General features: G+C 37.9%; 1 protein-coding gene across 7 annotated transcripts in view; it reads right to left on the reverse strand.

Moving 5' to 3' along the window:
• LOC131047986 (uncharacterized) overlaps positions 1 to 14,578 on the reverse strand; it is a 267,168-nt gene that overhangs the window by 73,401 nt on the left and 179,189 nt on the right. For all 7 annotated transcript variants that reach the window (XR_009106346.2, XR_009359042.1, XR_009106345.2 and 4 more), the window contains exons 7-8: positions 13,369 to 13,566; positions 13,110 to 13,201 (exon numbers count right to left, since the gene is read on the reverse strand). Coding sequence is in view for 4 of the 7 variants with exons in the window: in XM_057981797.2 (XP_057837780.2) it covers positions 13,110 to 13,201; positions 13,369 to 13,566 (290 nt within the window). In the remaining 3 variants the exon portion in view is untranslated. The remainder of the gene's footprint in view (positions 1 to 13,109; positions 13,202 to 13,368; positions 13,567 to 14,578) is intronic.

The raw sequence follows: 14,578 nt of genomic DNA on the forward strand, positions 1-14,578 counted from the left end.
TAGTGGTTTGGAACGTGAATCTCACCAAAGATCAAGCTCAACACTTAGTCCTTCAAACTTAAATACTACTTCGACTGAGAATGATTCAAGAAAGTAAACAACCATTAAGAATTGCAATAAAACACCATAACTTCAATATTTTATTGATCTCAAAGCCAAAATAGACAACAATTGCTTGAAATTCCTTCTTCAATGCTCAATCTTGCTACAAAATAACTTTCTTCTCTCTAAAAACTCTAATCTTCTGACTTCTAACTATCTGACTCTCTAATCTCTAATGACAAAATGAAAATGAGTGAGGGTATATATAGCATCCTCAATTACAATGAACGGCCCAAATCAAAAGAAGATCAATGGCTGAGATTTTGACACCTAAACCCTAATTAGGGTTTATTACAAAAAGTCCCCTTTTTATTGAACAATATTAAATGCATAGCCAAATATTTAATTGGCACAAAAATCTAGGAAACATAGACCAATGACAATTAAGGTGCCACATCATCTATAACAACCTCTCTTCTAGAACCTTATTTCCTTTCCAATGCTCCTTCTTAGCATATGCAATGAATCTAGACACAATCCCTTCAATCTCAACAATAGGAATCTCGGGGAGATTCCTCATTCGTTCCTCCAAGTGAATAACCTGATCAAAGGTCTTGAGAAGAGCCGCATTCCATTCAGGTTCGAGTTCTTTGATTTTCTCAATCAGGAGCATAGTGGCGAACATTTGATCCCGTTGTTCATCTGTGATAACATTCTCATCTTTGCAAAAGATGACCTTGACTCTTTCTTCTAACTCTTGAAGATCCACATCTGTCTCAACTTCGATCCTCCTACCAAGAATAGTACATAACACTTCAAACACCTTGTCCTGAATCGGATGGATGACCTCTTCAACTTGATTGCATTTGGTACTGATGTCTTTGAAAAGAACTTCCTTCATCTAGAGTAGAGTTGACCACTGGAGTAAATTATGAGCTCCTCCATCCATTATCTTTTCTTGTGCTAGGATCTTCCTTGGTGTTTGCCTGATTACTTGTAGAACAGGAATGATAATATCTCTAGTATGGGCAAAGGCGGCTACTGTTATCATTAGGTTGTGGATGATCTCAAGAACCTGGATAGCTCAGTGGATGGTCTGCATCATTCTTGTTGCAAATTCAATGGCAACCGTATGGGATTTGTCAATCCAAGAGCTCATAAGCTGAACCAAGCTCTTGACTCTCTCTGCCTCACCAACTGATTCAAGGGGAAGTGCCTGCACAGGGGACACTGCTGGATCCTGACGTCCCAAAGGCTGATTGAGATGGCTAAAGTAGCCTCTCCAAGCGCCGACCTCTCTCTCAAGCTTTCTATTTTTTTCCATTTCTCCCTTAAGCTTGTCTTTAAGTGCTTCAAATGAGTCGGTTGCCTCATCCAGTGTCTGCTCAGCGGTGAGTGGGCCAAGTTCAAATGTTTCTACATCATACTCCTCTGCAAGGATCTCACCTTCATACTTGTCCACTACTGGTGTAGCTATCTGCAATTTCCTGGATCCTGTCTCATCTCTGATCATCTTGGACATCTTGGTGGCCTTCCTTTTCTCTGTTACTTCCTGAGAATTTCCTACAAGACTCTCTAAGTCAATCACATTATCTTCATCTTCGATCACAATCACCCTTGTTAGTCTCTCTTTCAACCAATCTGGAATGGCAGATCTCGTCTCCCTAACCTGTATCTCCTTAGGCAATGGTTCTTCTTCTCGGAGAGGAGATGTCACTTCGTCATCATTCTTGTCTTCCTGTAGCTCATCGACTTGGGGAGACTGACTTGATGAACGTTGAGGTGCCTGCCCTTCTTTGTGTTTATCATTCTGTACCATTGATTCCATAGATTCCTCAACTTCAAGTGCCCTCTTCTCTTGTCTAACAACTTGACTTGTCCTTTTTTCATGTCGAGAGGATGTGCCGGATGAGCGGTCTCGATTGGCCTCTTGCTTCTTCTTGGAAGGTTCCCTTTTCTCAGGTCTCTCTTTCCTCTTTGAGCCTCTAGGATGAGGATTGCCTTCACTTGTGCTTCGAAGATTGCCTTCACTTGCGCTTCTAGGATGAGGATTGCCTTCACTTACGCTTGCTCCCCCTTCTCCTGGTCCATTCTGCAAAGTAAAAGTCATTTGTATGTTCTGTTCTCTCAACTTTTGATGTTGCACATCTACCCATCTACGAGTACATGACAAGACTGGAGCCATCAAAGCATCTAGGTCCAAAATCTCAAGCTCGTTCCAATCTATCCTCACTGCTTTGTCTTCTCGGTCATAAGATGATTGGAGATGTCTGCCACTGTCCTGAGCTTGATCGACCACCCTGTAAACTTTGCATCTCCTGATGAAATCTAAAGGCAACCTAGAATGCATCTTTCTTTTCACTTCTAAATCATCTGAGAGATTCATCCAAAAGTCTTCCACCTGAAATTCATGTTTGTACTTTCTACCAACTGTCTCTTCTATATACCCATAAGGATCAAAATTCTCCTCAAGGCAAAGAATGAAAATGAATATAAGGCCAACTCCCTCTCTGCATCATCCAAGGCTAGAGCATTAGGACATACCTCAACTGAGTTCCCTAGTATGATAGGCACAGGAATTCCATTTCCGTGCCTGTGTCTGAATGCCTTTGCATAAGCCGCCAACTGCCTAGTTACCTCAAGTAGCACTATCCTGTCTGTCGGATATCTCGGCAACATGTAGGGAGGTGAAGGACACCCATGAACTCTAATATATGTAAATTTTTGGAATTGGATGAACCAAGCACCATACCTCTTTACAAGCTCTTGTGCATCTTGAGATAGCCGATTGTGAATCCTGCCTTGCAATGTCCTGGTGATGTTCATCGTGAAGGTATCATTGACTAACTTGTAGTCACTTCCAGGTGGCTGATGCAAATGGACATAAGAATCACAAACCCTGACTTCCCCGGGCCCTCTTCCGATCACTCCTCTGTGAGGTAGTCCTGCATATTCAAAACTCCTGATCAAGGCATATATGATGTACGAGCTCATGTGGAATGACTTGGTAGCCTTTAGTCTTCTCAACTGCACGTCCAAGCAATGGCTAATAATTCTAGCCCAATGAATTGTTCCTTTTCCTTGAACTATCACTTGGATGAAGTAGAACATTCACTTCTCAAAATAGAAGGCTTGAGGAGCCCCTGTAACTCGATTGAGCAAAGTTATCAAATCTCTGTACTCCTCCTGGAAGTTGATCCTATGTGGTGTGTTGGGAATCTTGCTCAGGCGAGGACGACTTTTGAGTAACCAATTCTTATTAATGATGCTCAAGCAAGTGTCTGGATCATCTTCATACATGGAGCTGGCTCCTTCTAAGCTTTTGTAAATCATATCTCTATGCTCTGGAAGATGAAGAGCCTCACTTATAGCCTCCTCTGAAAGGTAAGCCAAAGTGTTCCCTTCCTTAGACACGATTGATCTTGATTGTGGGTCATAATGGCGAGCACACTCGATCATCAGCTCATGGCACTGGACTGCTGGAGGGAAACCGGCCGCCTTGATGATGCCACTTTCAATTATTCTCTTTGCGACAGGTGATGGCTTTCCAATGTAAGGGACCTCTCGAAACTTCTTCATACTGAAGTTTCCCAAGTTGGTATCTCCAATGTTGCTCCAGTTTGACACGATCTTGGTCTCCAATTCTTCATTCCTTTGATCTTCCTTCATGAGAGCTGAACGACTGGTGGATGCTCCTGCCTTTGGGGTCGCCATTTTGACACCTACACAACATTTCATAATAAGTAATATATTTTGCAATTTAAACATATAGAGTAGAAAGGAAGATTGAAGCTTTTAATTTTAGGAAACTTCATGATAAATCTTTGAGTTATCATTTCCTAATTTAACTACGCAATTTGAAGTTCAAAATTCAAAATTTCAACATTAGACTAGGAAGATTCACGTCATACCTCCACTTGAGAACTAATTCTAAGAAATGATGCAAAATTAGGAAAATTCGCTAGGCAAAAGGTAGATCGAAGTCCTTCCTTTAGCAAAATGCACTTCCTTTATCAACTCCACCACCTCTAGCTTTCAACAAAATTCGCTCCAACTAGACTAGATTTCGCACTCCTTCTTTGCTTCTCCAAATCGCACTTGAATGAATGATTGAATGATTGATTAAAATGTTTCAAAACACTAATATTATATAGGCGCTCACCACCTCATTTCTCATAGGCCGACTTGGTGAAGTAGGCCTCAAAATAAATAAAAATTAATAAAAGAAGAGGCCGACTTTATAAAAATATTAAAATGATACCTCAAGCGCTCTATCTTTTAATTTTAAATCAATAATAATTAATTTCAAAAGGCCTTAATAATAATAAAAAACGATTTTCTAAGGCTTAAATTAATTATTAAATACCAACGCACCCTTCTTAAATGCCAATTTAATTAAAAAATTTCCAAAATATTTCGAAGTTTTAGCGAACTTGGCATCTAAGGCGATTTGGAAGATATTGGTGCCCAAGCATGGTGAAAAATAGCGAATTTCAATAACCTCGCTTTGGTCCCTTGGAGAGGGACAGGAGCGCCCTTTCATTTTAAACCTGGCATTCCTTGTTTTTTACGTTCAAAACCTCATCCTTGGCGTCCATAATGGCATTTTTATCTGGAACTTTGAGTTCAATTTACTTGATCTTTAGGAGAAGCGTACCTTAGGAGATTTTCGCCCTGGTCCCTTGGTGAGGGACAGGAGCGATTTTTGTCTTTTGTCCTTGATCTTCATCTTCCAAATTGCCAATTCATGTTGTGGGGTAAGCAATGATCTTCATTGTTCGTTCTATGCATGTTTAACTTGCTTTCTCAAGACAAAATGGGCTTTCCAAAGATTTTCGCCCTGGTCCTCCAGTGAAGGACAGGAGCGATTTTTGCATCTGAGCCTAGGATTGTTGATTCTTGGGGTCAATTCTTTGTCCATCATTTTTCGAAAGACATTTCCCATCTTGTATCACCTTGTCTTGGCATGGCTTTAGAAGAAAATTGTTGATTTTATAGAAATCGCCCTGGTCCTCCATTGAAGGACAGGAGCGATTTTTAGTCCATAGCACAAATTCTTAACCACATCAATATCTAATTACCTTCAAGGCATAAAACATCATCCTTTATTCCTTCTTGAATCTTGGAAGCATCTCAAAATGTTATGCATTTAGGCATATTTGAAGATTTCGCCCTGGTCCCTTGGTGAGGGATAGGAGCACTCTAACCAATTTTTATTGAAATTTGTGGTATTTGCAACTCCATTCCTTCTTGAAGCACTTTAAATAACACTCCAATCTCATGCCTTGGTCTGGATTCGTACCGATTTGGAGAGGAGAGGTAGTCTTTTAGGTTTTTCGCCCTGGTCCCTTGGTGAGGGACAGGAGCGATTTTGCAATTATAAGCTCACTTGTGTTTTGTTAGCCTTCGAAATTATCTCCAATGGACCGATTACGTCCTCTTTCATTCATCTCAAACATGAATCTTGCCTTAACTTTGCAAGAAATTTGCCTTGTTAGAAAATCGCTCTGGTTCCTTGGTGAGGGACATGAGCACCCTTTGAAAATCGCTCTGGTCCCTTGAGGAGGGACAGGAGCGCCTATTGTCACTTAGGTTGATTTTCTTCATTGTGGCCCACTCAAGTTATATTCAACGGACAGAATACACTTCCCTTGGCCTCTTCGAATCATAAAATCACTTAAATCTTGCAAGGATAATGCAAATTTGGAATTCAAGCTCCAGTCCTTCAGTGAGGGACAGGAGCGAATTTTGCCCTCTAGGCCAAATCGTTTCACCTTTTATCTCAAAATTCCTTTGCTGGGGAAGATATCATCTTTTTACAAGCCATGAATGAGAGCTCAAATCCGAGAAAGGTCTTAAAAAGTGTGCTTGAAGAAAATCACTCTGGTCCCTTGGAGAGGGACAGGAGCGAATTTATCTTTCTAGACCAAAAGCTTCAACCTCTCATTGCTTTTAACTAAGTCTGGATGCTCTATTATGCTCATTTCATCCTTCATTGTACCCTTGACGCTTGAATTTGACCAATCGAGGCCAAGAATGACCCAAATAAGCCATTTTGCCTTGGTCCTTCAGTGGAGGACAGGAGCGAATTCACCTTAAACCTTCAAATTTCATCATTTTCAAGTCTTCAAAATCTTCAAAATCATCAAGTCGATCTAATTATCTCCCCTGTAGACCCTTCACAAAACAAATTAAACAAGTCAGAAACCAATATGCACCAAATAACATTTTCGCCTTGGTCCCTGGGAGAGGGACAAGGACAATTTTACCTTTTCTAAGCTAAGATGTCCACAATTTAAATCTTTAATCACTTTACCAGACAGGGTTAGGTCATCATCAAGGCCGGGAACCAGTTAGCAAGCCCTCCCAGAACAAGAAATTGCACTTTAGAATGAAATTTGCCCTGAGCCTTGAGCGAAGGGCAGGGGAATTTATCTGTCTCAGGCATCATCTTGCCTCCAAAATTTTAATCAAAACTTACCTAGGCAAAAATACACAATTCCATCATCAAAATGCTAACACTTAGACAAAAATTGAATTTACCCCAAAAAACCCTGATTAGACCTAACCTGAGATCTATCTGATCTTCCTGACAGGCTTACCTCACTGTCTCAATCCAATCCTCGGGAGGATACTTAATAACCTTCAAAATTTGACTGGACTTGGCTTAAAAACACATTCAAAAGAAACCCCTCCAGGGTTTAGCCCTAGCCCAGACAGACAACTCACTCAAAATCCTAAAAAGTAGGGAGAAGAACAAGCAAAACAGAAGCAAAAAAGAGGGGGTCCCCATTCTAATGGGGCGATGTGTGAAATGGTCACAACAGTCATTGACAGTGGGTCTTCAAGACACATCACTAGGTATAGAGAATTATTGGATTCCATGTTAGAAGAAATTGATGAAGAAGTAACCATTGGTGATGACTCTGCACATCCAGTGAAAGGCGTCGGTACCTGCACCATTAAGCTAAAGACAGGCATGTCTCTCCAACTCACCGGAGTTCTATTCGTTCCTGGCATCAAGAGGAACTTAATCTCTGTATCTGCACTTGAAGATGATGGGTACAAAATAACCTTCATGAATGGTAAAGTTCTAGTATGGCCAAAACACTCTTCCATCAAGAAGGCTATAACCCTAGGGCATAGAAAAGGCTATTTGTACAAGGTATGTACTGAATCTAACTTAGCCCTACTTCATGAGATTGCAGATTCTAATGAAATTTGGCATAGAAGATTAAGGTCATTTAAACTTTCGTGCTTTATGTTCAATGGAAAAATTAGTAATTGGGGTGCCTAAGTTAAAACAATACCATTCTGGTACATGTAAAGGGTGTGCCCTAGGCAAAAATACTAAGAGTTCCTTTCAGAATAGTTCTAGGAAAACAAGCAATGTTTTAGAACTAGTTCACTCTGACCTATGTGGGCCAATGTCTATACCATCATTAGGAGGGTTCCTTTATTATGTAATGTTCATTGATGACTTCTCCAGGAAGACTTGGATCTATACCTAAAGAGAAAAGAACAAAACTAGAACCCTTTGGAAGAAAAGGAATCTTTGTTGGATATAGTGAAACCTCTAAATCCTACAAAATATTTGTCCCTAGACATAGCAATATTGAACTTAGTAGAGATGTAATATTTGAAGAAGACATAGCCTTCAAAAGGGCTAAATACTCTATTGAGTCAGAAATCTATGCTCCATCTTCAGACCTAGAAGAGGACCCCACTCCTGAGATTCAGAGGGAGTGTTCAGAAGAAAATGAAGTACAAATTCCTCCCTAAGAAAAGGCCTCTATGGGTTCACAAAACAATGGAAGATGCAAGGGACTTTGCAACTCCTTCAGGGACTTTTAGAGAAAGTAAGAGGCCCCGAAGATTCACTAGCTATGTAGCCCTAATGAATGATCTCTCCAAATCAGAACCCTCTAGTGTGGAAGCTCTTAAACATCAAGTTTGGAAAGATGCCATGTTGGAAGAATATAAATCCATCCTAAACAATGATGTGTGGGAAATTGTTCCTAGGCCAAAAGGGAAATCCGTTGTCTCATCCAAGTGGCTATTCAAAATCAAACATGCTGCAGATGGTAGCATAGAGAAACATAAAGCCAGATTTGTTGCTAGGGGGTTCTCATAGAAAGAAGGAATAGACTATGATGAGACATTTGCTCCAGTTGCTAGATACACCTCTGTCAAAATAGTATTGGCCATTGTAGCAGCCAAAGGTTGGAAAGTCCATCAGATGGATGTGAAAACTGCTTTCTTGAATGGTAAAATTGAGGAGGAAGTCTACTTAGAACAACCAGAAGGGTTTGAGATCCACAATGCAGAGACACATGTGTGCAGATTAAAGAAAGCCCTATATGGTCTAAAACAGGCTTCCAGGGCCTGGTATGAAAGAATTGACAACTATCTGTTGGGATTGGGATTCTCAAAGAATGATGCAGATCCGAATCTTTACTTCAAGAAAGTCAAAGGTTATATGCTGATATTGATCTTATATGTTGATGATCTTCTGATTACAGGAGAAGATCACCTTATCGATCAATGTAAGAAAGACCTTGAAAAAGAGTTTGATATGAAGGATTTAGGCCTTCTACATTACTTTCTTGGATTGGAAGTTTGGCAAAACTCTGACAGTATTATACTTAATCAAGGAAAATACGCCTTAGACATATTGAAGAGATTTAGTATGATGAACTACAAACCCATGACTTCTCCTATGGAAACTAATCTTCACAAACTGAAGGAGGCAACAACAGATTCCCCATTGGTAGATCCTACTCTCTACAGACAAATGATTGGATCATTAATGTACCTGGTCAATACTAGACCTGATATCTATTATACAGTAAATGCTTTGAGTCAGTTCATGTGTGAACCTAAGGAGATTCATCTCATGGCTGGAAAACATATCATGAGATACCTTCAAGGCACTCTTAACTATGGACTCAAGTATGAGAATATTGGTTTGGATCTTCACGAGTTCACTGATTCAGATTGGGCTGGAAGTGTGACTGACAGGAAAAGCACCTGAGGGTGCTGCTTTAGCTTGGGTTTAGCCATGATATCTTGGATTAGCAGGAAACAGTCTTCAGTAGCTCAGAGTTCTACAGAGGTCGAATATATCACAACTTCCATGGCTTCACGAGAAGCTGTATGGCTACGGAAACTACTTGTGGGATTATTCGGAGAACCACTAAAGCCTACTATAATTCATTGTGATAATCAGAGTTGTATAAAACTCTCTGTGAACCCTATATTTCATGATAGATCCAAACACATAGAGATTCCTTATCACTATGTGAGAGATATGGTGGATAGGAATGTGATTCAGTTGCAGGATATCAGTACAGGAGACCAAACAACAGACATATTGACCAAGCCTGTATCCAGAGTGAAAGTTGAACACTTCAGGAAAGGTCTTGGTATGATTGAGTTATAATTAGTTTTGTAATCTGTACTAATATATGAGATGTTTAATGTGTAAACTTCTTTTGTCGTGTTATGACTTTATGAGCTCCACCCCCTGTGTACATTTCTAAAAGGTGATGATCTTTTAGACAATGAACACTTGTATCAAAACATTATAAGGTGACGATCTTGTAATGTTGATATCATGCTGACTTGATATCATTTTAACTCATGGATGTGCCGTGATATGTTATGGTAGACATTATGTGACGTAATGTCAGTGCACATACCATAACCTGGATATAAGAGAATTCAACATTCTCAAAGTATTTTATATCCAAGGTACCGCGTGTTATGCGATACTGATATCACGTGTTATGTGATATCTATATCACGAGATGATGTGATATATTCCTATGTCATTTATTATGTGATACATCATGTCACAAGTATATGTGATATGATCCTTTGTATTATGAGGTCATGTAATACATTCTATTATGAGAAATGTGATCTTTATTTCAATGTTTACATAGGTCTCCAGTTATCTTCCCTAGCTAAGAGGGAGTGTTGAAACTAAGTAGCTTCGGTAAGATAAATGATGGAATGAGAGACTTCATTTATCTCTCATTCAATCATCTACCTTATCGATGTAACTACGAGCTAATGGTAGACTTCATGATTGAATGAATAAACTTGTTTTAATCATCTTTATATGCATTCCACAATCCAAACATCGGGTTGCACAATTCGATACTTGGACATCATTACAAAATGTAATCGATCGTGCTATGACCATATTTCATATGCTGTGATTGCAATAGAACAGATCGAACTTATGATAACTATCATAGTTATCATATGATAGCATCGATTGATGTTATCATATGATAACTATAAATAGTTATCGTATTAATCTCATCATACCGATTTGTTATTGGTTATTAATATTAATAGCATTTGACATGAACTGATTTGTTATCGGTTGTTAATATTAATAGCCATTTGATGTGACCCGATGGTTATCGGTAAACACTTTAAATGAAACGATGCCTGTGCACCGATCAAGACATGTCTTGATCGGGCATGTCAAGAGACATGTCCGGTCAAGGCATGCCTTGATCGGTGGGCATCACATATAAGCAGATGCCGTGTGAAATGCTGTAGGTAATATAGAAATTAATTAATGTCATCTACAGCAATCTGAAATATAAGAAGCAACAGTCAATAACAGTAAAAGAATATCAAACCTCCTACGACTTAGATTTGAACATAAGTTTGATTAACATTTACAAAAGACTATTAAAATAATATATAAAATTTAGATTTGAAATTCAAATACAAATAAATAATTAAATAAAAGATTAATTTAAACAAAATAAAAGAAGCTGGAATTTTACAAAATAAATAAATCATATTTAATAAAAGATCTAAGGCTTCCACAATCTATATATGCAGTTTCCCCCAATAATCTTGTAGTAAACCATCTTATTTTGTCTGATGTCTCGTGTTTGGTCAATACAATCCTTGTTGAAACCAAGATAACACCTTACCAATCATCTAAAATTGATTACCAGATGATGGATCTGTCATAGGATTGCCTAGGAATGATTGAAAATTGCCATTGCTGGTATGCTAATTTACCTGCCCTGATACTAGTTTGGGTTCAGCTTCGAGGGTTTGGTTCGCGGGTTTGGGCAAATTTTTTTGGGGTTGGGTTTGTTTTGGGTTCAATAAGTTTTTGTATGGATGAACCCAAAATGAACTCAACCCCAAAACAATTTTGACTGAACCCACAAACGAAACCTTCAAACCGAAATCTGAAACAATATCAGGACTAGTAACTTAGCATATTAGAAGTAAAAAATTTCAATCACTCCTAGGCGATCCTATGACAGATCCCTGATTTGGTAATCAATTTTAGATGATTGTAAAGGTGTTGGTTTGAAAAAGGATTGTATTGACCAAACACAAAACATTAGCATACAAAACATCATCATTTTAGCAAAATTTCATGTTCCTTAAGGTTTGCAAGCTATATAAATTCAGTGAAACAATGGTGGGAAGGTTAACAAAATTGACAGAAGGGCTTTCTAATTCAGGTCACCAAGATTGCCAAATTATCAGAATTTCAGTATTTTCAGAAAGAATTCACATTTAGAACAGATTACTTTGTCACAATCATCTTAAGGAGCCAACTACCAAGATTTCCTATTAATAGCTAGCATTATTTTTTGCCATTATTGTTTTTGAGGAGATGGCCATATAATGGAAATTCTATTTTTAGTTTGTTTTCAGACTGACTATTTTTAAACAACTTCCAGAAGGTCTAATATTATCTGCTAGTTGTCCTTATCATGAATCAATCTAAAGGCTATTGGAGTTAGGGTTTAGTAGTAGCAACCTATTGCTAGCATGAGTGTTTGTCAACATTTTTATTTCTTTTCATGCAATGCATTGTAAATGCTTATAAATAATTGTTTTGGGCACTTAGTTTATGGATCCAAAAGTAGGCGTTCATTCAATAGAATTTTCAATTATGTCAGTTTTTTCTGTTCAAATTGTTGTTGTTGTTGTGTTGTGTATTACTGTGCTCTCATGAGTTGAATATCATTAGGCATTTACTAGAAGCTTTGCACTGTAGTGGGTGTTAGGTTAGTCATTGTAGCTTTGAATTCAACTATCTATTTAACTTATAACATCTTATCTACTGTGTAGTCAAAGTAAATTTAAGTGTTTTAACAGTTAACTGCAAGCTTTGTATTGTAGGTCACAATAAAGCAGGTTTTGTAGCTTTGTATGCAATTACCCTCTTTTGATTTATCAAGTCCAATGTATTGTTTGAACCAATCTTATTCTTATTTGTGCTTGCACTACTCAGTCTCTACCTTTAGCTGAGCAACATAAGCATATAGTTATCATAGGGCTTACTTTCATTCAGAAAACATAAAAACTTTTGCCTTGAAATGAAATGAATGTTAGCATTCTTTTCTTAGGTGAATGCAGAAAAGACCCACCTTTAGATTTGTTTGCTATGCCTAAATCAGCAAGTATGTATTGTCCAAATTAGGCTAGTTTGTTTACAACGAGCTTCCTCTTCTAATTCAGCAAGTAGTTTTACGGCATGTGGAATTTTGGATGTGGCTTATGAAGATATTGCAGTTCATCTGTTTGTAGAAACATTGCAAGGTGTCACACCTGATTGGTTTCACCATCTTGTTGTCAATTCTATCACTAGTTGGAACTTCATGTGTGAGAATTTTCTTGTGTTTCAAGCCAACAAAAGACAATCATATCTTGTTTGCACCACTCTCAAATGGCAAGAACGATGATAACAAGCCTATGAGGGCATTTGTTGTGAGATTTCAATCACCTCATTACCAGCATATTTGACATGCTAAATCCTTATTCTAAGTCTCTTCTGAGTTCTTCATAAATGTCTTATCTCCAGATATTGTTTTTTCTTGAAAATAGGCTATGTTACTAAATTGAAGGATTCTGAAGAACATGCAATCTTGTTGGAGTTTAGAGTTTGAACATCATAACACAATAAGATGCTTTTAAATGCAATACAAAAAAACATTTAATGCATTACAACATTCTCAATATAACTTATGATTCCTTTGTGAACAGCTAGAAACCAAATAATTACAAACCTGCAAGCTCTAGTTATGGGAGTGTCCTCTAAATTGAATTCTGCAACAACACCTCCCCCTCCTTGCACAATAGGTGCAAAACCTGCAGCAGGCTAGATCCACGAGAACAGTACAAACAATAAATGAAATCAGCTATTAAGGAGAATGGGATGGTTAAGAATTACTTAATAATCACCAAAGATAACAATCAAGCATTACTACTATAATATGAATGGCAAATGATAACATAAGAAATATACATAAAATTATTCTCCTATACCTGTACAACTGCAGATGTGCCCACCACAAGAAAAAGATCACAATTAATTAATGCATTTTCTGCTTTATCTAGAACAGCGTGATCCAAGCATTCACCAAACCAAACTACATGTGGTCTCAACAGTGCATTACACTTCTTGCAGTGTGGAAGCTCTGATACAGGAATCTGAGCATCCCTTGCATCTGAGTTTGGAGCACCCTACAAAAATATAAAACATTGCAGCCTGTGTTTAACATTTGTAATTACTCCTATGTATAATAAAAATGATTCCTTAAACACTAGACCATACAATCTTGCAGTTTAAATTATTTGTGTGCAGAATTGACCAAAACATATCTCCTCATTGATCAAAAACGATAAAATATGTAATTGGCTATTTCCAACAATTGTTTGTAGCAATACATATTATGAAACAAAAATGTGTTGACTTTTAAGTAGACTCCAATCTATCTGACCATGAAATTAGTTTTAAAAGATGAAATGTGAATTTACACATACATTTTGTACCCAGTGGAAACTAGAATCTTTGCATCTACCATAACTTACATTTCTATGCATACCAAAAAGACCTCTTCCATCATTGGAATAATTTTCCTAATCCAAAATTCCAGAAAAACACCTACCATGAATCGAGGTCTGTGCATTTTGTACTTAAACTGTGTAAACGCCAGACCTAAATCTAGCCAAAGAAGAGAAATTTCCAATAGAATGCACACCATCATTAAAAATAGGTTGTCTTTTTTTAAAATAAAAGAAAACTTGTACCAAAATGAGAAATTTACATGAGTCCATGCCCAAGTTTATAAACTTAGGCAAAGGCAATTCTGTTAATCAAGATAAGCAAATCAGCATATCTGCTTGTAAGCATGAAGCTAGAGAAGACATAAGAAAGTCAAGCCTACCATTTTAGAATGATAGTAATGGGACTGGTCAACAATTGACAAGACCAGCCAGTGATATACAAAAAATCAACTGACAGTTGGAATAAAAATTATCCAAGTTTTCCATTTGGAGTTGCAATTTTGGGCATCGCCTTTCATAATCGCCTACTGAAAATTAAGTATTGACACCTGGTGAGGCTTGGTTACTGGCTTCCAGATTGCTCCAATAGCTGATCCTACTAATAGGTCGTCTTACCCTCCAAGGTATAGCAGAGAGTTTCTGCCTCTCCTATCCTATGGAAAGGAAAATGAGAACACAAACAAAAAGA

Source organism: Cryptomeria japonica, chromosome 10, assembly GCF_030272615.1.
Source record: "Cryptomeria japonica chromosome 10, Sugi_1.0, whole genome shotgun sequence".
NCBI lineage: Eukaryota > Viridiplantae > Streptophyta > Pinopsida > Cupressales > Cupressaceae > Cryptomeria > Cryptomeria japonica.